The sequence below is a fragment of the Sciurus carolinensis genome, chromosome 2, assembly GCF_902686445.1.
Source record: "Sciurus carolinensis chromosome 2, mSciCar1.2, whole genome shotgun sequence".
Classification (NCBI taxonomy): Eukaryota; Metazoa; Chordata; class Mammalia; order Rodentia; family Sciuridae; genus Sciurus; species Sciurus carolinensis.
The window spans coordinates 97,057,802-97,083,005 of record NC_062214.1 but is presented as its reverse complement, the minus strand read 5'-3'; the positions used below and the strand labels follow the sequence as shown (position 1 = coordinate 97,083,005).

The 25,204-nt window shown below is 34.3% G+C and overlaps 1 protein-coding gene across 13 annotated transcripts in view; it reads left to right on the top strand.

Moving 5' to 3' along the window:
* The window catches only part of Tcf12 (transcription factor 12), a 355,814-nt gene that overhangs the window by 159,970 nt on the left and 170,640 nt on the right, over positions 1-25,204 (top strand). For all 13 annotated transcript variants that reach the window (XM_047539600.1, XM_047539603.1, XM_047539606.1 and 10 more), the window contains one exon: positions 23,443-23,545. In XM_047539600.1, coding sequence (XP_047395556.1) covers positions 23,443-23,545 — 103 coding nt within the window. The remainder of the gene's footprint in view (positions 1-23,442; positions 23,546-25,204) is intronic.

The following is a 25,204-nucleotide window of genomic DNA, read 5'->3' as shown; positions in this document are numbered from 1 at the left end:
AACAACTAAGGACTCATTGAGGTCAGCGACAAGCTGCTTCTAAGCCCTTCACAGTGAAATTTTTTGGGGGGAGCGTTTCCTCTTTGTCCTCTGTAGTTTCCTTTTCTCTTGTCTCTTCAGCTGTGCATTCAGTAGGTGGTAGTACTTTTCTAGCTCCATTAGAATCTCATGGGGAGTAATGTAGTTTGTAGAATATTGTTGACTGAAAAGTCATTATGTGGTGCATGACTGTGTCTTTACCTTGGTGACACCACTGTATTAACTTTACTTTTCTAAGTTCTTGCTGTGTAAATATTCTGGATTTCCCACTAATCTTACCTTACTTAGATCTTTCCCCCTCAGTGTTTTTCTTCCCAAGTTGGAATTCGGTGTTCTTCTTTTGAAATTTTGTACTCATCGGTTTTTCTCCCTCTCCCTTCTTTCATGAATTATATATTAAGATTCCACTATTTTCTAGTCACTGGAATTAAATGGGCTAAACAAAAATGATCTATTCACATTCCATCAGATTCCTAATATGTAAAATCAAAATTTTTTTATTTTTTATTTTTATAGACTGCATTTTGATTCATTGTACACAAATGGGGTACAATTTTCATTCCTATGGTTATACATGATGTAGATTCACACCATTCTTGTAATCGTACGTATACGTAGGGTAATGATGTCCGGTGGAATGAAATAGAATCTTTTTATAAGATGAATGGTTTCTCAAACTGTGCTTAATAGGATATTAATAAAAAGTATTACAAAGGGAGTACTATTTCTCATGGAAGTAACAGAGATTGTTGTAGTACTGAGTGATGAGAGTTAGGATGAAATGACCAAGAGAGAATAGAAGCAGTATTGACTTAGGAAAGCTGCAGGATATATTGTATACCAAGTGGAAGATGAAAATCTGTTTTGAAATACAAGGAACAGGATTGGAGCCTAAGATTCTTCCTATCAGACAAGTGAATGTGGTCAAATGGGTTACTTATTCTGGGCATCAGATTCCTAACAGGTAAAACAAAAACTTTTAATAAAATCAGTGGTTTCTCAAACTATCCTTAGTAGGATATTAATAAACAATGTACAAAGTTCTATGGCTCAGAACTTTTAAACAAAAAGTAAATGGATTTGTCAGTTTTTAGCGTTATTACAAGTTATCCATCTTTAAGAAAGGAATAGAATATACTTCCCATATTCTCTAATTGTAGAATTCCCTCTGTGTCACATATGAATTGAGTTTGACTGCCAGTAGCAGTCTCAAAGAAATAGTAAATTAAACAGTGTAAATATTTAACTCTTAATTTAGATCTATGATCTATTTCCATTTTGGTGTAACATGTGAGGGGAGCTCAAATTATTTATTTTGTATAAAGCTATTCACTTTTGCTAGCACCATTTGTTGAAAGAATTGCCCTTTTCCCTCACCAGATTTTCTCCTTATCTCTACTGAGAATCAATTGGCCGTACATGTGAAGGTCAATTTCCAGGTTCTCTATTCCGTTCATGTTCATACCATAAGCTCTTGTTGAATGTACCTTTACAATAAATCTTGATAATCAGGTAGTTTAAGCTTCCCAACCTTCTTATCGTGTTTTAAAATTGGTCTGTTCTAGGTTCTTTGCATATAAATTGAAAAATTTAAAGCGGTTTTTACAAAACTTCTAGGAATTTGGTTGGGATTGCATTGAATTTATAGATCAATTTGAGGGTAATTGACATCTTACAATATGGACTCTTTTGACCTATATAACATATCTCTATACTTAAGCCTTTTAAAATTTCCCTTAATTTCAGTTTCCAGTGAACAGTCTTGCCCGTCTTCCTTTCAATTTATTAACTGAATATTTTATAATTTTTTATGCTATAATAAACGCTTTTTAATTCCATTTTCTGGCTTGTATATACAACTACCATTGATTTTTGCATATTGATGTTGTATCTTGCAACCTTATCATTTGTAGAAGCTTTTATGTATATCCTAGAGGATTTTCTGTTTGGACAGTATATCATCCATCAGTAATGACAGTTTAACTTTTTCATTTTTAATCAGGATTTTTATGCTACAAATGTTTATATCTGAACAATATTGATCTGGAGGGTTTTTCTTTTTTTTATTAGGAACTATTTTGCTATGATACTATTTGGTATGATGGTAATGCAAGCATGAGAACGAGTTGAGTATTATTACTTCTTCAAAGTTCTGGAAGAGTTTGTGTAGCATTGGTATAATTGTCTCTTTAAATGTTTGGTAGAATTAACTACCAGTAATACCTGAACCTGGAGTCTTTTGGGATGATTTTTAGTTAAAATTTTAATTTTATTAAATGTCAAAGAGCTATTCAAGTTATCTTCTTTTTTTTCTTTTTAAGTGAGATCGATTGGTCTGAATGATTTAGGAAGTAGGTTCCTTTATCCTTTTCACCTTAGTTGTATATAATTTTGTTCCTAATATTTTTTTAAAAGTTTCTATTAAATTATCTCTTGCCATGTTAAATTACCACAAACTAAATGGCCACAGGTAACATAATTATCTTCTCAGGCTTCTATGTGTGAGGAATCTGGCATAGCTTAATTTGGTCCTTTGCTTTTGGGGTCTCTTATAAAGCTATAAGTAAGGTGTTGGTCAGGACTGGGGTTATTTGAAGGAGTGATTGGACAAGGACCTACTTTCAAGTTCATATGGTTGTTAATAAGATTCAATTCCTTTTGGATTGTTGAACTGAGGCCCTCAGTTTCCTGTTGGCTGCCATCAGTGCCTTGCACAAGACTGAAAATATTGCTTATTCAAGAGATCTTAAGAATTTAATGCCTTATTTGCTATTGTGCAATTGCTTTTCTTACTACAAACTGTCTTTAAATATTTGGCTATTGGCATTTTGTAATCAGTAGCCAAAAAATCTGTTCTTTAGTTGTATCTTACTTCTGAGTATTTTTTCCTAAACTCTGAAATGAGGACTCTAGTTTTCAACTAACCAGACTTTCAGGATTCTGACAAGGTAGCAGTATTGAGGGTTCATGGTTTATTTTGAAGTATAACAAAGAGTCTAATCCATCATGTATCTAGTATGTTCCAGGGACCTTTAGGTTTCCCTGAGATCTTTTAATAGTGTTTGCAAAGTTAAAATAATTTTCATAATACAAATAAAACTTTATTTGCCTTTTCATTTTTATTCTTTCTGCACTGTACTGTGGATATTTTAAAGGCTACATGATACACAATATCTTTGTTCTGGCAATTAAAGGGATATTTGATCTTAGGTTCTTGTGGTTTTAATTTTTTAAGGTGTAATTTCGAACATGTGGTAAGGTTTTCATGTCTTTTAAAAGTATAAAAGCGTTCTGAGAGCAGAGGTGTTCTGAGACCCTGAGAATAGGTGTCTATTGGAAGTGATTCTGTTCTTTTTTTGCGGTACTGGGGATCGAACTCAGGGCCTTGTGCTTGCAAGGTAAGCACTCTACCAGCTGAGCTATCTCCCCAGCTGGAAGTGATTCTGTAGTAGCATATCTATCTACCTTATTGCTAGATTTCTTGGTGCTGAAGATTAAAAAAATTAGTGACTATCATTATTCTGCTGTCATGCTACCTGAAATTAAATCAGTTCTCTACTACTCCCTGATTTGGGAAATTCTTTAAAACCCAATTTTTCCATCTGTGAGATGGGAGAAATATACTATCAGATATGTAGGTCAATATAGGTTAAATTAATTGATGTAATACATGAATCATAGTGCTGGAACAAAGTAGATAATCAATAAAAGTTAGCTGGGATGATTGTGGTGCCACAAGGTTGTGCTTCTTGACCCTTGTGTTTTCTAATGATCAGTATGTTTCATTTTGCTTTAGAGCATTCTTTAGCATGTATTAATTAATAACAATAATTAATAATTAATAATTTCTTCTGCCTGCATGGCATTATTTTTTACTTTGATGTACCATTTGAAACTGTGCTAGTATATTGGCACCTTTTTTTTTTTTTTTTTTTCTTTTGGTAGTGGTAGCTGGATAGAATGCCTTTCTTTTATTTATTTTTATGTGGTGCTAAGAATTGAATCCAGTGCCTCACACATGCTAGGCAAGTGCTCTGCCACTGAGCTACAGCTCCAGCCCTATTGACATCTTTTAAGCTATTCATACTAAACCAAGAAAGTTTAACTTGGAATTTGGCAAGGTGATTTGGGCTTCATTTAAAAATTCACTGGTCATTTCACCCTGCCCCTTAGACTAATAAAGAGTCTAATAATAGTAATCAAACCTAGGAAAGTGTAATGTGGCACAGTTTAGTTTTCATGAAAATGTCATTCAGTTTATCAAAATATTTTCAGATGTACTTTCTTTTTTTTTTTTCCAAAACTTTTTCTCCTTGAAGGCAAAGCCCATTGTATTCATTATATCCTAGCACCTAGCACAGCACCTGATAGGTTGCAGGTGGTAATACATATGTGTGCATGTGCACTGTCATACTTCCATATGTACATTTTACCTTTTTTTACTTTCATAAGTAACTATATTAAAATGACATAAAGAGGTAGGTAAAAGATATTGGGAATGGGGAAAAAGAACATGGTAGGAAAAAGTCAAGAGAAGAAAAAAAATAAGATTGACAATTGTCCTCAAGTATACCTGGAGTCACCTAGGTAGGTACTGGTAGTACACATTGAAAACATTAGAATTCAAAGCAAGCAAGCAAGCACACAAAAGAGAAAGTCCATTTCAGTTCTTGCTGATGTTGAAACCATCATGTTTGATCACATAGATAGTTCAGTTTGAGCCACTATTAACTTTAATATTGAAGTGGCACATCTCCCAATCTTTCTTGGGAGGTACGTTATTTAAAAAATCTGCTATTGTGAGCTATTGTTGATTATCAAAGGAAGTCTGGTCTCTTCTTTTTTAAGTATCTGGGACTTTTTTTTATTATGTGGAATTATAGGTAACCTTATTTTCTATAAATATCTGAAAGATTTTATTGGTATAAATATAGAAAAGCCATATCAGTTTGAATTAAATGTCCAATTTAGAGTATAGTTTAACTTTTTAGGAAATAATTATCGTATTATTTTTACTTTTAATTATACTTGTATTAGCTGAAACTATTCCAATAAAGTGATGACACTTGAACTTGGTTGACAATTTCATTTTACTAAATAAATACATATATGTACACATCCGAGTCTACTTTTCTTTTGATAAAGCATCAGGTAGCCATTTCTTTGATTGTATAGTAGATTAAATTTCTGATTTGGCTTTTAATATCATGTTTTGTGAAGAATGCTACCTTTAAACACTGGAATCATCATCATGGATTGTGATGCATCCACTGAGAAGCATTCAGAAAGCCATACTAGCTGAGGGAACAGTACATTCACTTCCACAATTCACATTCACTTCAGGGAACATGCTTTCTGGTAGAGTGGTATAAGGATAGAACTATTTTTATGCTTCTAACTTTTTTCATTTTTCTGCTTTCAGTTTTTTGAGAACTCACATAATTTTATTTGATAAATGACTATGTTATGACTGAACTATGGCATATTTCCGGACAAATGAATGGCCACAAAAACACTCCTATGAATTTGTTTGTTTTATTCAAGTCTGATATGTATTTTTCAAACTGGTGAATGAGTAGTCTCTGGTGGCCGTTTTTTAGCACTATGTTGCTAACTCTGAGGACTTATTCTTTCTTGGTTAGAGGAGGAAATGGTTTCATCTACTGATACTAGAAGAACTTAAAGTAGAATAACAAACATGCAGAAGTCAGTAAATGGTATTTAAAGAAGTTCCATGAAAATGGGAGGATATTTAGAATTTAATTTCTTTGATCTGTAATAGTACGGGCTAACCTGAAAGAGAAAAAATTCTTTAAATGCATCTTTGAAACATTAACACATGAAAGATTCTTTGATTTTACATTTGAGATATTTCAGGCTTCAATATTTAAAAAATGGTTTCTCAAAACAAAGTTAGATGCTTTTTCAAAAAAAAAAAAGAGAAGGAAGGAAAGAAAGAAAGAAAAATTTTAATGCTTTGTTAAATTTGAAAACTCCAAAAGTTCAAAATGAGGAATGATTACAAATTCAAGAAAAACTCTAGGAAATCTTTAATTAACTTACTCATTTAAAGTAGAAGTCTATTGAGTTGACCCTGTTTTGGTTTTCAGAACCTCACTTATCATTTAAAAATCTCCTCTAAAAGTTAGGACTTTGTGTATCAAATATACTAACTTACCACTTAATTACATCTCTCTTGCATAACCTGATGACAATACCTTTGTTTTTCAAAGGAAGTTCTAGCATTTCAGCTTCTAAGAATTCTCTGGAAAAGAACCTGTATAACAGAAAACAGAGTACTATCTTCTTTGAGTATTAAATAGAAATGAGAATTTCTTTCATTACCTTTTTTTCTTGTATTATCCACATGGCATCTGTGATCTCTTCTCTAGATGACCACCATGGATTTCAGAGATCTAGAAATTGAGGAAGAGGAAAACAGGTCTGTCTCTTACAGGTCTTCTTGACTTCAGTTGCTACGTCTAGGTAGCTTCAGTGTTGCAGAACAAATCATGAATTCCCTATGAAACCTTATTCTGATGCTACTTTTCTGGTTGAACATCCACTTGAAGTTAGATTTTATGCTCTGTTCCTAAGAATTTTGTTATCTGCAAGTGTGTAAGGTATTTATATGCACACACACACCTCTCATACACACACACACATTATTATCATTATTTGCAAATATCAATACATTACTACCAAGCCATTCAGTTACCATATATTGGAATGGAGTTATAGAGCCTTTTCCAGTTCATGATAATGAATATTAATTCTAACTTCCAAGTCATTATCATAGACATCATCTTGCTGGAGTTACTCAACTAAGTCTTCTAATGCTGCAGAAATTTTCTTCTAGAAGTTTGTTGGAACTTCTATTTGTATTCCCTCATGGGAATTATCTCATTATCCTAGAAGATTGTTGCACTGTATTCCCACCTTAGATAAGGGAAAAGTTCTGCAGGAAATAAAGTTGTCTGTAGTTGATTTACACTTATCAAAAGAGATTTTTCCATTTCCCATTTTGTTTGCTTATGCATCACCAGAGTCCATAAGTTCAAAAAGTTCTCAAGAGTTTTTTGACTATTTTGAGCACCAGTTGCCAAAGAGAATAGTTTTAATTTTTTTAATTTATTTTGTTCTTGCATTTTCCTGCCTTCATTCCTTTATCACTTGTGAATTCCTGTTTGATCAAATACATTCATTTTATATGACTCCAGTCTATCATAGAGCCATTCAATTCACGATAATTCTAGAGAGAATTATTATTAGAGAGACAGCATTGCATAGTGGGCTCTAGAGTTAGCCTCCATGAATTCAAATCCCCATCTTGCTATACAGTCAGACTTCTGGTGAGTTACATAAACTTTTTATGTGCTGCTTTCTTCATCTGTGGATTGGGAATAGCAGTAACTAATCTTGGGTTTTTAAAGATTGAGTCAGTGATACCTTTTGTTCAAGTACTGGCAAGTAGTATTATCTTTATGCTCATGTTGTTATTATTAATATTGGCATATAAAACTTTGACTTAGGAGGATGAGGGAAAATTTGGTGAGTATTCCTAGAAGGAATTACTGATCCTTCAACTATGATTTATATGCTTTTACCTTTAGGGAAATGAGTCCAGGCCAGGTATTCAGCACCTATTTGAGTCAGACACTTAAAGGAATATTGTTGCACTGTTATCCTTTTAATTTGAGCTTACCCTTAAAAATGGACTGGCCTTAGTCACGAGGGCAGGAAGAATGAGCATAAATGGCATCCACATATTCAAAATCACTGTGACAGATAACAGATTTCAAAAGCATTGTCCTGTAGGTCCTACCAGGACATGCAGTACTGTTTTTACTCCTGGACTGTGAACTAAGTATTGTGGTCATAGGTCAGAATTTAAAATCAACAGCTGACACTGTTGCCATAGCTATAACAACCAATTCAACGCTGGGAATCAAGACAGGATACTGTCAACAAGCAAAATATATTGTACTTTTGTCAAATTTTGGTATATCAATACTGTCACCACAAAAGAAATATCTCTAGAAGAGAACCCTAAGAAGTTCCTGGAAGTTGTGGGACTTGACTGCACCAGCAGGGCCCTTGATACATGTGACAGAAGAGATTTCAGCACATGTAGAGGCAAAGATATATTTATTTAGGAAAGCAAGGGGGATATACATTCAAGAGAGAATGGGGGCCATTTCAAGGTTTTTGTTGTTCCACCTTAGGAAGGTTAGTGGGGAGTGGGAATGGGGCTTTATGAAAGGATGATATCAGTCTGGAGATCACAAGATGGTTTATAGTGGTCTGGTCATTGTCAGCATCTTTAGGCTGACATGGTCCCTATTATCAGATAAGTAGATAATGTTGGAAAGTCCCCTAAATTTTAGGTTTGTTTCTTAAAATGTCATATTTTTCTCTGCCTAATCTGTTTATTGGTGGGTTAGTTAATAGTGTATAAGATAATTATCATAAGTGAGTAAACTTATGGTAAGTTTAAAATATATAGATTTCCCATAAATTTGGGAATAACAGGCCTGGAAGAGAGACTGGGTTGGAGAGCAACAGGCCTGGAAAAAGTATGCAAACTTGAAAGTTGCATTTCCTCATTCTTCCTTTATGTCTCCTTTCCACCTGTTTTTTTCATTTCTTCTACCCTACCTCAAATACATGAAGTTATATATATAGTTTTAATTTTAGAACCTTAAGGTGAACTGAGGATCCTTGTGAAAATTAATTCATTTAACAGATGTATCCCCAAAATTTAATTATTAAGGCAAAAGATTACCTTTGGACCCAGGTTGGATTATTTCAGACAAGAATATGGCTGTACTAAGGACTAAATGAATAAATGTAATCATGATCACTTTGTTGTTGTTGTTTTTAACCATCTGGGAAGTGTGTCATAAATTAAATATAGCTTATATGTAGACTTTGGAAACTTTCTTTCGTAAGTTTGGGGTTTTGTGGTAGAAGCTTATTATTCCACTCAAGATAGTAGTATATATACAGTAGTATATTTCTGTTTTGGAGAAGAGTTTGGCAACATCTATGAAATTTGAAGATGTACAAACCCAATAGCCAAGCAAGTTTACTACTAGTTATTAACTGTTAGAGAAAATTTCACATAAATCCTCATGTAGGTACAAGGAAACCTAAAATGTTATGGTAGCCTTGTTTTTAATACGTAAAACATAGAAGCAAATGAAAAATCATCAAAGGGGGCTGGTTGAGTAAAGTGTGATGTATTTATAAATATTGTACAATATGACATGTATGTACCAGTGCTATCTATTATCAACATACATCAACCTTACATAGTGCATGTTTAGTGAATAAAGAAAAAAATTTTTGATATTACTTAGATAAAAATTTAAAACATGAAAAATCATGCTATATATTAGGGAATATACATATGTAATGAGAGTACAAAGTAATGTATGAAAATGATAGAACAAATTTATGATATTGTTTGCTTCTAAGAAGAATTTAAGAGAAATAGGGGTTTAAATTTTATTGGTAGTGTTTTATTTGTTGAGTCACGGACCCATGATTGTTTAGTACAATTTTGTATGTCTGAAAAACTTTAGAGACATTTAAAAATTGGAAAAAAATTTGTCAAAATGTCATTGAGTTTGCATTTCAGTGGAGGTACAGTGGGAGCTTTTCCTCCTGTTTTGGTTGATGCTATTTTTGTATATTCCTAACTCTCAACAATGAAATAGCTTACTGTAATCATATTAAAGGAAAAACAAATTATGTGTCTTTTAGAAAAGAAACAAATGGTTATCTTAGACATTTTGGAAAATATAGAAAAGTAAAGAAATTTGTGTCTCTTCCCATCCCCTTTCCCTTCCCTCTCCCCATTTCCTCCCCTTCTCTCTTTTCTTCCCTTCTCTGATACAGGGTTTCACTATGCTGTCCAGGTTGGCCTTGAACACTTTTTATACTTAATTTTTAGTTGTTTTCCCTGTAACTTTTACAAGATTAAATAGTAGGATAATATATACTGTTTTTGTTCCAGTTTTCCCCACCTGTTTTAAAAAAATAAACATTTAACATATGGATAATATTGTCCCTAGAGGGATATCACTTTAAAATATTTTAGTGTAAAAACACAGCATTGCTAATTGTCTGATGTCTTTTCTTCTTACTGCATGAGTTTCAATAAAGGTAGTTTAAGTTTTATTTTAATTAGTTTCATAAATACAAAAAAATATTTACTTAATCATATTTAAGATTTATAGAAGATATAAACTTTCAGTTAGGTAAAGTTCTCCAGTTTTTTAAAAACGTGAAGGCAGAATCAGGACTTTAAAATGTGAGCTCTTTGGCTTTGATATGGTGCTGATGGTAGAAAAAAGAAATAATAGAGCTTATATTGTTTTACATTGTATGAGGCCCCATGGCTTACAAGATAATATGGATTAGTTCTCAAACTACAAATTGTTTATTAATCTCTTGAAGATTTGCAGGGGGTGGGTGGTGGATACTCCACCACTGAGTCACATTCCCAGCCCTATTTTGTATTTTATTTAGAGACAGGGTCTCAGTTGCTTAGCACTTTGCTTTTGCTGAGGCTGGCTTTGAACTTGAGATCCTTCTGCCCTAGCATCCTGAGCTACTGGGATTACAGGCTAGTATGACCTTGCTCAGCTTTTGAAGATCTTTTTATAATGAGGAGTTTAGGTCACTGAATCTTAAGATTTTTCCAGAAGTTTTGAATTGGAACAGGTGCCATGAATTTTCCAAAGTAACTGAGAACCACTTTAAAAAAATTTTTTTTCTAGTTGTAGATGGACACAATTCCTTTATTTTATTTATTTTTATGTGATGCTAAGGATTGAACCCAGTGCCTCACACATGCTAGGCAAACTCTCTGCCACTGAGCTACAGCCCCAGCCTGAGAACCACATTTTTAATACTAAAGATATGAATTAGTGCTTCTGAACCTGTGAAGGACTGACTTTTTACAAAAAAAGTATCTTTAGAACGATACTTTTCAAAAATACAATAAAGAATAAATTTTTAGAAGGCAAAATTAGGATAAATTGTGTAATAATGTGTATGTAATCTTTTAATAAACCTGTTATAGGTGAACACAGAACCTTTTACAGGTGAAAAGGTGGAACTGAGTTTAGGATTAAACCAAGATTGGGATTCCTCAAAAAATTTATATATCACATATTTTATAGTACATTTTTAAAAGTAATTAATTTTATAAAATCCAAGGTTCAGGTTTATTTTTATTATATACTAAAACCACATAAAATTGTTCTGTCATATTACTTTAGATGGTGTCTGAAAAACTCCTTCAAAGTTCCTTTGTTTACCTTGTTTATTGATAACCAACTGTCCTTGGTTCATCATCAGTCTACACACTGTACTTTAACTAGCCCTGACACAGATTATCCAGAGTTACTGTAAAGGAAGCGCCTGCTAAAGGAAAATGGAGAATCTGTGAGGGATTTTAAGTAATACGGTTTAAAACATGTTCAGTATTGCACTAGAAGGAACAAAAATTAGAGGGAAGATTTTTTTTTTTTTTTCAGTTAAGTTAGACAAGAAAGCACTTTACTTTCCTTTGCTTCTTGTTCTATTTTTTCCTTTAAAAAAATATGGCATTTAAAAACTTTGTTAATGCAAATATAACATTTTAATCTATTAGCATAAACATAACTTTCTGACAAACCTTATACATGTAAGTCTGAAGTCACTATGTGGAAAACTAATCAGTTTTCCTCAAATTTTTTATGTGTTACATTATATTTCATAGTATAGTTTTTGACAGATAATTTTCTAATTGAGTTATATTTTCCCTATTTAAAATTTTATTTTAAGTGAAGCAGCCATTCCTGAATTGGAAGGTACTTAACCTCTGTAATGTTTTGCCAGTTAATAAGAATCAAGAAAAAAATTAAACATTAGAAACCAACAGCGGAATATTATGTTTCTTCTTGAATTTAGTGTCTGCCACCTTGGATGGTAATGGCATAGTATGGACTAAAATATTTCTTTAATTCACTGAATGTCACCTTGTTCATTTAAGTGTTGTTTTCCTCTGTTCTTGTAGAGACCAATTCATCAGATACTGCTTTTTATAATTTGTAAACTAAAGTAGCAGCATTATTATTAATTTACACTTTTATCTTTGTATTATGTAGACAATAGTACAGTATAAATGGATTAATATTTTAATAAACATTTTATTTCCTTATGTACTTGCAGTAGAAGGATGTTCTACACTTTTAATGTACCCTGTGTTAGGACTTGTAGGTTTGATATAGACTTGCTGAAGAAATTAACTTTCAAAATCTATAAGCAGGATTGTAATTCAATGCCAAAGACATTCTCTGCTTTTAAGATTTGTTTTAAGTGTAAAGATAATTCAGAATTGAACAATATAGAAAGTAGAACACTATGGAAACAGTTTGCGGAAAATAAGGTTCTTAGAAGCACAAAGAAAGAGATTTGTTCATTGTTACTGAATGAAGTGAACAAGAATTTTAGAAGCAAGTGATATTTTATATAACATATAATACTGGTGCAAAATAGAGAGTTTCTTGCTCAAAGTTGTTATTCAGAGTTTGTTTTGTAATCTTGATTAGGATACCTTGAGGTTAAGTGAAATGAGGCCCTTCTGCTATACTTGCCACTTCATGTTGTTAGCTTTATAATCCCCTATGAATTGATAATTGGTATTTGGTATATGGCATCTTTATTAACCCCATCTTTGCCAATCCTTTGCTTACAGATCTGGAACAAAACATTCACCTTACTAGTCTTTCATCATCTGTACAATAGGTAAAGTAAGTGTGAACTACATGGTTTCTTAGGGTTTTAAAATCACATCACATAACAGTTGTATTTTTTTTTTTTTTTTTTTTTTTTTTGCTTAGTATATTTTTTCCTATGAGGGCTATAAGATAAAATCCAGAAACTATAGGCCAGAGAACTATGATTTTTTTCTAACAGATGGTATTAGCATTTACTTCAGTAAACTTGTGAGTATGGATGGACTGAACTTAGGACTCAACAGGAGTAGCATTTTTGGTGATGATTTGGTATCTCATGTTGAAAAGTTATTCATGTCCTTCCACAAGCAGTATTTCATGTATCCATCATACTTCTGAGTATTCTTTCCATCTCTAAAAGTTGTTGATTTTCCTTCTCCTACCTATGCCCATTCAAGACTCTCTTCAGTCCAGGGTTAAAGTAATACTGTGAAACTGTTTCTTTTTCATGAAAAAAAAAAAAAAATTACCTGATGATTTATCATTAAGGTCACGTAATGGAAATTTAAGCCCTTAATTATATACCAAAGTTTGGTGCTGTTCTTGCCCTTAAGGAGTTTTTGGACCTGGATCACAAAAATCAATCTCCCAAACAACAAAATAATTTGCATGCTGGTAATATTTGGACAAGTACTATAAATTCATGTATATTGTACTTTCTGAATAAATTTTATTTATTTAATCATACCAGAATTTATTTATATCAAAGCTGTAACTCTGAAGTGTTCAGCTATACTAAAACCACATAAAATTAAAAAAGTCAATCTTCCTATTAGGGTGGTTCATTGTATATTAGCACCTGATCAGTTAAAGGACAATAGAAACTTAAAATATGAATTATTAAGTGGCTTTTTCAGATGTAGACCTGACTTATTAACTGTAGCATTGCTCATTTTTCATTTTTTTTTAGTTTAATAATTTTAATGCTCGGTGCCCATTAGCATGCTTGTCACTTGCGGTAGAGCCTCGAGCCATACAGCACAGACCGCTCTCAGGTAACTGACTTACCAAGTCAGTGTTCTTCTCTTTGCCAGAGGAGCATTTAACTGAGTAAGACAGTCTGTTTGTGTTAGTCTGCTTTCCATTACTATAACAAAATACCCCTCAACTATAAGGTTTATTTTTGCTCTCAGTTTTGGAGGTTTCAGTCTATAGTCTGTTGGCCCCTTTACTTTTGGGCCTGTGTGGAGGCAGTACAGTATGGTAGGACTGTGTGGTGGAGGAAGCGGCTCACCTTATGGCAGCCATGAAGCAGAGAGGAAGAGGAGGATCCATGGTTCCAGTGTGCCTTTCAAAGGCAAACCTCAGTGACTTCACTTCCTCCTACTAGGCCCCAACTCCAAAGGTTCCACCAACTCCTAATAGTGCCACCAGTTGGGACCACACCTTTAACACAGGACCTTTGAGGGAAACTTATCTAAACCATACGACCTTTAAGCATCAGTTTCAAGAAAGAATAGCCTTATATGTTTAGGCATTTATTTTGGTGATTTATCATAGTGATAAGTACATAAATATTATAAGGATGCTTTTCTTTTAAACTTGATTTATTCTTATTTATATTTCCATTTTTTCTCGTTTATTTATATCCAGACATCTTCTGGAGCTTGCTGATGACTTTTTGTAGATTCTATTGGTTTAGGCCCTTTAAGAGATGATATAACTTAATGTGAAATCCTTTGGCTCTTAGAATAACCAAAAGTCCCTGGTTACTTGTTCAAACCAGTTAGATAAACTAGTAGCTGATAAACCTTCTTTATGATAGTTACTATTGTTTTATTGAGAAACTGAACATTTATAAAATCTTAAGCTCTGCAGCATTTTAAAGATTTAACAGTTGAAAACCCTATCCCTCTGTCATTTATTGAGCACTTGCCATGTATGTGCCAGATATTATTCTGGGAATTCAGTTGTGTGGGGGGGGGACCCCACAGACATGGTCCCTGCCCTCTTAGAATTTGTATGACATAGTAATCTCTAACTAAGATGATAATGGCTAGCATTTATTGTGTATTTTCTATGTTCTGAGAACTTAAGGGCTATGTTTATTAACTGATTTAATCCTTTTGCAATCTGTGAGATGAGAGTAGTCTAGTTTTATTATCTCTATTACACAAACAAGGAAACCCAGGCAAGAAAGATTAATTTGCTCCAAGTCAAACAGCTAGTATGTGGCAAAAATGGAGTTCAGATCTGCCAATCTGGCTCCAGAAAAATTCCACATTTTAACTACGCTGTACTGTGCAGTTATAACAGATAATTGTGGCATAATTTAAATGGATAATTAAATAGGCAATTTCAAGAAGTATGAACAGGAGTGTGATGGAAATGCTTACTGCCTAGGGAACACAGAATGAGCTCACCTGAATTTGGTCTGGTTGGGATCAGGGAAAGCTTTTCTGGGAAAGTGTATCTTTATTGGAAAAGTCTTTTTACCTTCCCTTTTTCACCACTGAAAAGCATTACAATATTCTAAAATAGAATTTAGACAAATGTTTTTATACAAAGAAATAAAAAGGTTAGAAAGATCATGGATCTCTTCTGAACTAGAGGTGGCCTTCTCATGGTTACACTTTTCTTATGGGCTGGGTGAAATAATTTTTTTAAAATAAGCTATTTGAAAATGTAAGCCCTGCTGGACTGTGCAAAATGCCTGTAATCCTAATGACTCAGGAACCTGAGGCGGGAGGATCACAAATTTAAGACCAGCCTCAGCAACTTAATGAGAGCCTGTGCAACCTAGCAAGACACTGTCTCAAAATAAAAAATGAAAAGGGCTGGGGATGTGGTTCAGTGGTTAAGTGCTTCATGGGTTCATCATACAGTATACCCACCTTTTCCAGATTAACCCAGGAGTAATGGCATATGCTGTAATCCCAGCCCAAGTAATCCCAAGGTAGGAGGAGTACTTGAGCCCAGGAGTTCAAGGCCATCCTGGGCAATATAGTAAGACCTCACCAGATGGAAGGGAAAAGATCATATGTTTTTGGTACTTCTATAAAATACCAAATAAAATAATTAGAACTAGGTTACTGCTCTAGGCTTTTTGATTTGTGATGGAACAAAAGATTTGATTATGTGCTTTTTAGTTTAAATATGGAAGCAGCTTTGATTGATCTCTTTGCGTCTGCTGTCATAGTGTAGTAGGAATTAATATTTCTAAATTCTTTTACCATAAAATGAGCATAGACAGAAGTATGAAATGCTTTTTATAGAACACATTTCATAATAGCAAAGTTTTTATGAAGTGTTCCGTACTCATAAATGAACCTGAGAGGTATAAATTAAGCAGTGATCTAGACATTTTAGAATTGAAGTTTTTTAATTTCTCCATGTATCAGCTTTTATTAATAATGATTTCATTGTTTATTAATCTCTTAAGTATTTTTCCCACCTCCCTTCCTTCATACTGGAGTTTGAACCCTGGGGCTCACTGTTCCTAGGCAAGAACTCTACCACTGAACTACACCCCAGTTCTTTTACAAATATTTTTATTTTCAAATTAGGGTCTTGCTAAGTTGCCAAGGTTGGCTTCAAACTTAAGATCCTCCTGCCTCAGCCTCCTGAGTAGCTGGGATTACAGGTATGCAGCAACAATTATTTTTTAGAGGGTATTTGGAAAATATTTTTTGTGGTAAAGAGCATAGTGAAAAGCTAGTCTAATAAATGATTCTAATAGTATTGTTTTGCCTTTATTTTATTTTAAATTAGGCATTTTTAAAAAAAACTTTATTTATTTATGTGGTGCTGAGATCTCACATGCGCTAGGCAAGTGCTCTACCATTGAGCCACAACCCAAGCCCTCGCTTTGCCTTTATAATGGCTATCATCTCACATATGAAAAAAATCTCATTTTCATTAACTGTTAATCTTATAGTAATACTTAATTACTTAGTCTCAGGGGTATCTTCATTAAAAGTCTCAGGGGATCAGGTTTGATCATTTTTATATTAGTGTAGTATCTTTGTGTGTATGTGGTGTGGTGTTGGGGATCAGGACCTTGCACATGCTTGGCAGGCACCCCACTACAGAGCCACACCCCCCAATCCATAGTATAATAACTATCAATTAAAATGTGTACCATGATAGTTTTGTATTTGGTGATCTCACTGGTTTAACATTCATTTACTTGTCCCATTGAGTGATCTGATTGAGAGACATTTATTGCTTGCTTACCCTTGTTCCTTCCCGTCTCTTCTACTACTTCCTTAAGCCAGTCACCTCCTGAGGGTGTTCTCTAGCCCTTTGAAGGTTGCTGCTTTTTTTTTATTTGCTTTGTTCCCTGCTATATCGTCAGCCCGTGGACTGCACTAGGTTAGGGCATCCTTCCCTTTTGCCTTTTCTACTAATGGGCAGCCATGCTCATTGTCTAACTGTGTGATAATTAACAAGTCTGCTGTTTTAAATTCCTGGTTATCTAATAGATTTCTTTCATTGAGGCTCTATTTGAGAAGTTACCTTCTACTTAAAAATACATGCATGAATTACATGCATACATAATAACATTTTGTTATTCTAATCACCTTGGATTTTCTCTTGTCTACCAGATTTCTTCCTAATTTGTTATCTGGAAATTTGCAATATTTTAAAGTGGTTCTGGGGGTGGAGCTTGGAAGGCTTACCTGGCTGTTACCTTTCTATACTTGAATTTCTCTTGTGTTAGGTTTTTGTTGTTGTCACCAAAATACCTAAAAACAACAACTTAGATGAAGAGAAGTTTATTTTGGCTTACCGTTTCAGAGGTTCAGTTTATGGACAGCTGACTCTATTACTCTGGGACTGAGGTCAAGTAGAATATCATGGGGGAAGGGAATGGTGGTGGCATACTTTCCATTGTTAATGGCAGCCGGAAAACTGAGAGACCACAGGGAAGATGAACCTTTTGAGGGTACACCCCTAGTAACCCATCTCCAGCCACACCCCACCTGTCATCAATTACCACCTAGTTAGTCCTTTCAAAGGAGGGTGAATTGTTTAGGTTACGGCTCTCACAAATCCAATCATCTCACCTCTGAACATTTTTGCATTTGTATGGGAAATCTCATATCTACACCACAACATTCTGTACTGGGTCCTCAAAAGCTTATGTTCATCTCAATGCAAAATGCATTTAGTTTGTATCTAAGGGTCTGCATAATCTTAGCAGTTCTAACATTATGAAAAACCCACATCTGGTCTCATTTGAGACTCAAGGCAAACTCTTGAGTCGGAGCCCCTGAAAAGATCAAAAACATATGACACATATATAGCATTTCTATTCCAAAAGAAGGATATAGGCATAGAAAGAAGGGATGTAACCAAAACAAGACCAAAATCCAGCTAGGCAAATGGGTCCTGTAACTCCGTATGCAGAGTCTAGGAAACATGTGGGCAAGATGTGCTTTCCAAAGGACATGCACAGCCCTACCCCTTTGACTTTGCTGGTTATAACCCACATGACTTCTCTTTTTTAGTCTGGCTATCTGTGTTGCCTGTAGGTTTCCTTGTCAACAGTGCATGTTAATGGCATCTCTTAACTCCTGTGTTCCAGCTTTGACTTTATCTACACAGCTTCATGTGTCACCCTCTCAGAGGTTGTCTGCAGGGTTTCTGAAACTCCTATACATTTCTGGCCTCCTTTGTTAAAGATCTCTTAACTCCAGCATTCTGCATTCCTGAAGAACCAGCACCATTGAGTGACATCAGGGTCTGCTGCCAGTTCACATAGTTATCTGGGTCCCCATATATCACAGCTGCAGTGGCCTTTGAAAAACTTGAAACATCTTCCTAGGCCCCATCTGTGTAAGCAAGATGCCCCAGGTTCTTTCAAATTCCTGAGACATCCTCAAGCCATCTTTCCCTTTTTCTCTGCATAAAGCACTTAGCATCTCTATAGTGACTGTAATCTCTACAACAACCATACCTTTCTTGACCCTAGTTTTACAGACATTTTTCTGACCAAACTGCAATTTTAAAAAACTCCTTCAACTCAGCCTACAGAATGGGAGAAAATCTTTACCACATGCATCTCAGAGCATTAATCTCCAGGATATGTAAAGAACTCAAAAAACTTAACACCAAAAAAATAACCCAATCAATAAATGGGCTAAGGAACTGAACAGACTTCACAGAAGAAGAAATATAATCGATCAACAGATACATGAAAAAATGTTCAATCTCTCTAGCAATTAGACAAATGCAAATAAAAACCACACTGAGATTCCATTTCACTCCAATCAGAATGGCAGTTACCAAAAATGCAAGGAACAATAAATGTTGGTGAGAATTTGGGGAAAATGGTATACTCATACATCGCTGGTGGACTGCAAATTGGTGCAACCACTCTGGAAAGCAGTATGGAGATTCCTCAGAAAACTTGGAATGGAGCCACCATTTGATCCAGCTGTCCCACTCCTGGGTTTATACCCAGAGGACTTAAAACCAGCATACTACAGTGATGCAGCCACATCAATGTTTGTAGCAGCTCAATTCACAATAGCTAAACTACAGAATCAACCTAGATGCCCTTCAGTAGGTGAATGGATAAAGAAAGTGTGGTACATATATACAATGGAATATTACTCAGCCTTAAAGAAGAATAAAATTATGGCATTTGCCCTGAAGTGGATGGACTGGAGAATATCTTGCTAAGTGAAGTAAGCCGATGTCAAAGAACCTACATCATGTACAGTCAGAAGAATGAGAAGTTATACTTCATTTATGTACGATGGGTCAAAGTGTATTCTACTGTCCTTTATAACTAATTAGAACAAATTAAAAATTTCTTAAAGAATCTTGCAGTTCAGGGCTGCAGTTGTAGCTCAGTGGTAGAGAGCTTGCCTAGCATGTGTGAGGCACTAGGTTTGATCTTCAGCATCACATAAAAATAAATAAAGGTCTAAAAATTACAATAACATTTAAAAAAAAATCCTTCAACTGTTCCCGCTTCTTTTTCTCACATTAAACCTTGCTAAAAACTAGCAGCAAAATCCATGCCACTGACTGCTGCACAGCCTCAAAATTTCCTCTGCCAGATTAATGAATGTATCATTTTAAAATTCAGCCTCACAGTCTTAGAACACGGGCAAAACATAGACAAGTTTTTTGCCAGAATGTAACATGAATGGCCTCTAGTCCAATTCCCAGTAAAATCATCACTTCCTCTGAAACCTCATGAGCAGTCTTTACTGTCTGCATTTTGATGTTTTATAAGGTCTACTTAAAAAATTCTAAGGCTTCTCCAGTGTACATCTTCATACCTTTGCAATCTTCTCTCATAAACCAGCTCCAAAGGCTTCTGAATTGCATAGTCAGATTTCTGTGACTGTGTCCAGAATACCCAAGGAGAACAACTTAGAAGGTGAAAAGTGTATTTGGGCTCACAGTTTCAAAGGGGAAATGTTGGCTGACAGTATTGCTCTGTGCCCAGGGTGAGGCACAATATCATGGCAGAGTAAAACTGTTCAGCTCATGGTGGCTGAAAAGCAGATAGAGGGTGGAGGGGTCACAAGGAAGATGAATTTTTCCAGGGTACATTCCTTGGTTACCCACCTCCTCCAGCCTTGCCCAACCTGCCTATAGTTACCACCTAGTTAGTCCATTCAAAGTAGGATGAACTTACTAGGTTACAGCTCTCACAGTCCAGTCATTTATCTCTGAACATTCTGCATTAACAGAGGAGCTTTAAGGGGATACCTCATATACAAATGGTTTATTTTCCATATGTAAAAGAGATCTTTATTTCCACACTATCTTAAGTTCTCGCTACTAGAAATGTTATCCATGCACTGGCAGTATTAACTTACTTTTTAGAAGTGCAGAATCTTAGGCCCCACCCCAACCTTATGCATCTTAATATGCATTTTAACAGAGTCTCTATTGTATTGATAGGATTCTTCAAGTTTGCAGAGCACTGCTCTAGGTCTCATACAGCTGGATGATGCATTACCATGCTAATATTTGTGGATCTTTCTAGAACTGACAGTAAAAATGTGTTCCCTGGTAATCTTATGTAAATGTTTGTAAATTATTTCTAAGTATTCATCTAAGTTCACCACAAGTTATATTCAGGGTAGGATCACCACTACTCTGTAGAAGCAGTGATGAGTAATCTCAGTTTTTGAAGTGAGGTTTTGGTCTAGCACTGTGGCACCCATTTCTGAGTTCTGTCTCTTTGTCCCTTTCCCCAGCAGCAGTATGTATCTGTAGATGAAGACCTATTTTTTTTCTTGCCTCTTAGGCAATAGATTTTAAAGGAAATTATATTCATTAAGATGAGACTCTAAGGGGTGTGTGTGTGTTTTGTGTGTGTGTTTGTGTGTACGTTATTTAAATTTCTGTTAATTTTATTTTAAATGTGCCATTATACCTTACTCTTATTTAATATGTGGATTAACATTATGTGCATGTAGTCAATGAAAAGGCAAATATTGAGGACTCATATTCAAATCTTACTTACATGAAGAAAAAAGCTCATGCTTTTGTCTATACTCTGTGATGCAGCGTGCCAGTCCCAGATTTTATATGTGAGATTGTCAAACAGTTGATTGCTGTGAAACAATCTTGTAGTAAATTTTGTTCTCTGTCCTGTAATATGTGATTGTGTGTGAATTAACTACAATATTTACTATATTTTTGTATGGTTGACAGTTAAATATTTATTGTGTTCTTTGGTATGGGTACAGAAAGTCATGTTTGCATGTTAAAGTTATTAAACTATGTACAATAATTTGACAGATCATAAATATGTATTTAAAACAGATTTATTTGTTCGAAGGTGCTTTAGGAAATAATTGTAAGTCAACTTTAGTACTTTTATAGCTGTGAAGGGAAAAGAAAGCTCTTTTTACTGTACTAGAATGAAGAGAACGAAAAATTAAGAAAGCTGAAACATAATAATTTAACCTTTATCTTTCAAATGTAGTGTGAACAATTAGTTGATGTACAAACATATTGAAGTTAGCATTTTTCTAGAGTAATATTGTTTTATGATGTTAAGCAGTATTTCAGTGAATGTTTTATAGGTTTTGATGCATTATTTTGACCTTGTGCCTAAGAATGACAGTAGGAAGGGGTATCAGAATATCCAGATACATGCAAGACAATGTATGTTACTTAGCACTTGACAGTGTGTTCATTTTAAGAATGAAAGTAAACTTCACGGAGTGGCCTTTCTGGGAGCCATCCTATTTTGTATGTAACTTTCTGTGCTTTTGGCTATCACATGTGGGTCTAGGGTTGTGGTTACTGAGGACACCCTTGTGGTCATAACCAAGTTGTAAATCTCATCCAGATACTTCTTTTGTCTGTCTCATGTGTTATTGGTGTTTCTAAAGAAGATAGAAATGAAACAGATTCATTTGGGAGTTAGCACCCCCAGAAAAAAAATCTTAAAACTGCATGGCACAAGAAGTTGTGACATACATCCATAAGCAGTTGTAATGATTTGATAGTTATTTAGCTCTTGGTTTCTAGTTCTTTGAATTGAGAACATGCCTACAAAGGTACTGAGACCTCTTTCAGCCCTATTAATGTCTTCTTGAATGTTAACCTGCAGTTTGGATAATGATAAATGTTCATTGATTGTACATTCATCATTTTATAGTCCCAGGGGATTTTTGATGGTTTCTGATTTCTGTGAGTCAGGGTGGTTTTCTTTCTTACTTGGGCCTCTTCTAAGTTTTTTTGATCTTTACTTTGTGGTTTTGAATTGGCAAAGAGGTAGGTATCACTTGCATTTTTAATTAACTGGTATTCAAAGACTTGTGTAGAAACAATGTGATTTTGGAGGTGATGCTTTACTTTGTATAAGAGTCTGAGAACCAGGAGATTTTAATTCACAGGGATTTTGTAAACTTTATCTTTACCCTGTTTTGTTTTTAGAAAATCTGGTAAGCTATAAAGAGAAATTGAGTAATAGCTGTATGAAATGATAGCATTAACTATATTGTCTTCATGGTGTTTGCAGTTTCTTTTTTCAAACTTAAGAGTTTAAATGAGTTATATCTATCGTGTTCTCCTTTTTTATTTATTTTTTTTGTGTGTTCTTTTTTACATGGTTCAGCTTTTATAGGAGTGTATCTTGTTATACAAATATTAAAAGGAATATAAGCAGACCTTTCTAAGTAATTGTTTGCTATTTAGGAAAGAATTTATTTCCAATATACTGATTGTGGATTATTTTTAGTATTTTAGATAAAACTTATTGCCTAACCCTTTGTTCATAAGGTGCAAGAGCAGAGAAAAAATAATGATAATAATTTCCTAACTTATTACTACTCAGTGATCTATAGAACTTTCCTTTTGTATGTAATGAGATTATAGAGATAATTTTAGTAATAGTTTATAGAATTTTGATAGCTCCTTCCTCTTGTCAGAAGCACTGGTAATAAAAACATTGGGTTTGTGGTATTTGTTTTCAGAAACTTTAATATCAATAAATTAAAAAAAATTTACTTTAAAACCTTAAGAGGAATAAAAGGAATATTCCATTCTGTTTTTAAATAATAAATGAGGATCTTGGTTAGGAATAACAATTTGTAAGTCTGTGTATTAACTAGGTAAGTGTCATTATGTTCAGTTAGCAGGACTACCAAATAATCTCTTTAATACTCTGGTCTTTTTTTTCCCCTAGGGTTTTACAGACAGCCCTCATTACAGTGATCACTTGAATGACAGTCGATTAGGGACTCATGAAGGCTTGTCCCCAACACCTTTCATGAACTCAAATCTGATGGGTAAGTTGGTGCTTCTCTGCAAGTAGTTTTCTCAAAGCTCCTGTGGTCAGAGACATTTTTTAATTCCCTTGTCCAAGAGGGACACGTAAGTATCCAGAGGAAAGTTTCTGAGTTTCTAGAGGTTTCTAGGACTTTCCTGGGTTAGCTTGAGGAACTAACATCCAGAAATTTGGAACCCTCTTTTAGATAAAGAGCTCTTGTTATTGGTGTCAAAAAGAAAATAACAGTTTTTTAACCATTGGTTTTGGCAGTGTCCGTTACTTCAAGCATTGAATATTTTGTGTTTTCTGGGGCAGGTAAGCATTATTTCAGGGTTGCTTTACTGTTTGTCTTAACAGTTGTGTGTATATGGTAATTAAAAATTGGTTTTAGGCAGATTTTACTTACATTCAACAATATTTCTTTTGGCACTGTTTGATTAAAAGCTAATGGTACATTTAGATGTTGTAGAGATTGTTTGAAGCACTTTAATTCATGTTGAGATTAAAGGTTTGATCTGCAAAAGTGAAATGTACTTTGCAGAGTGAGACCTATCACTTAAACTCTATGTTTTGGCAAAACCTTTATGGTTAATCGTTCTTCCCCTGTCTCCCTGCCCCTTGCAGAACACCCTGTTTCCCCCCTTTCTCAAATGAAAGTTCATGTTGTTTGGTCTGAAATAAGCCCAAGGTTTTTTTTCCAGTTTGGATAGCATTCTTCTTCTTTTTAAATAAGCAGTTATTTGACCTTTTTGTAAAACCTGATTCAAAAGAATCTCTATGTTTTATGATGTTGTTTTTCTTTCTTACTAGTGCTGTGGCTGAGCACATTACAAAAGCTTTATTTAATATGTTTTACTGATTGTCATTGGTGTCATGTAAATGTGGAAGTTCTGTGTAATTGACATTGATTTCATTACTTATTCTGTTTCTTAAGGACATGACCTATATTGTGATCTAAGAATTGTCCTTTTGAGACACAGTCGTGCTAATCTAAGTGGATTACCCAAATCCAAAATCCTGGTGGTCTGCAGATTCTAATGGTTTTGCTCTGAACAGTCTTTTGTTTCTTTCTTCTGTGCTCTGTAATGTTTAGGAGACAAAGTCTGATGTTCTAGTGTGGATTTTGCTTAAGGCAGTTGACGGTTTAAAACCAGAATCATTGAGTATGACATAAAGGGAAGAAATCTAATCAGCAGTAAAACTTGTATTTAAAATCACAGTTTGTTTTTACAATTACAAATGAAAATCATGGCATTAAATATATTATTCCAGGTAAAAATCAGAGTTGAATTTAAAACAAAATATTTTTTGGCTGTGGAAAGCATGCTAGTTTGTTTTAAAATTTTTCATTGGGGTTACCATCAAAGTAAAACAGACTAGAACCTTCAAATAAATTCCTTTTGCATTTTAACTTGACCCCAAGTAGCATTTAATTTATACTAAGTATGATAGGGCAAGTTAAAATCAATGTTTTTGTAAATTAGCATTGAACTAAACTTTCTTATTTGAGCCTCTCACTCTGATATGTGAAAAATCAGAAATTGCCCTTTTTGTATTTATGTTCTTACCTTTGTTGCTCACAGAGATGACTCTTAGGCCCAGTGAATTGCATCATCAGCAAGCAGTGAGTTAAGGTGACTATTAAAATTGTGGGGGACAAATGAAAGAATTAAATGTA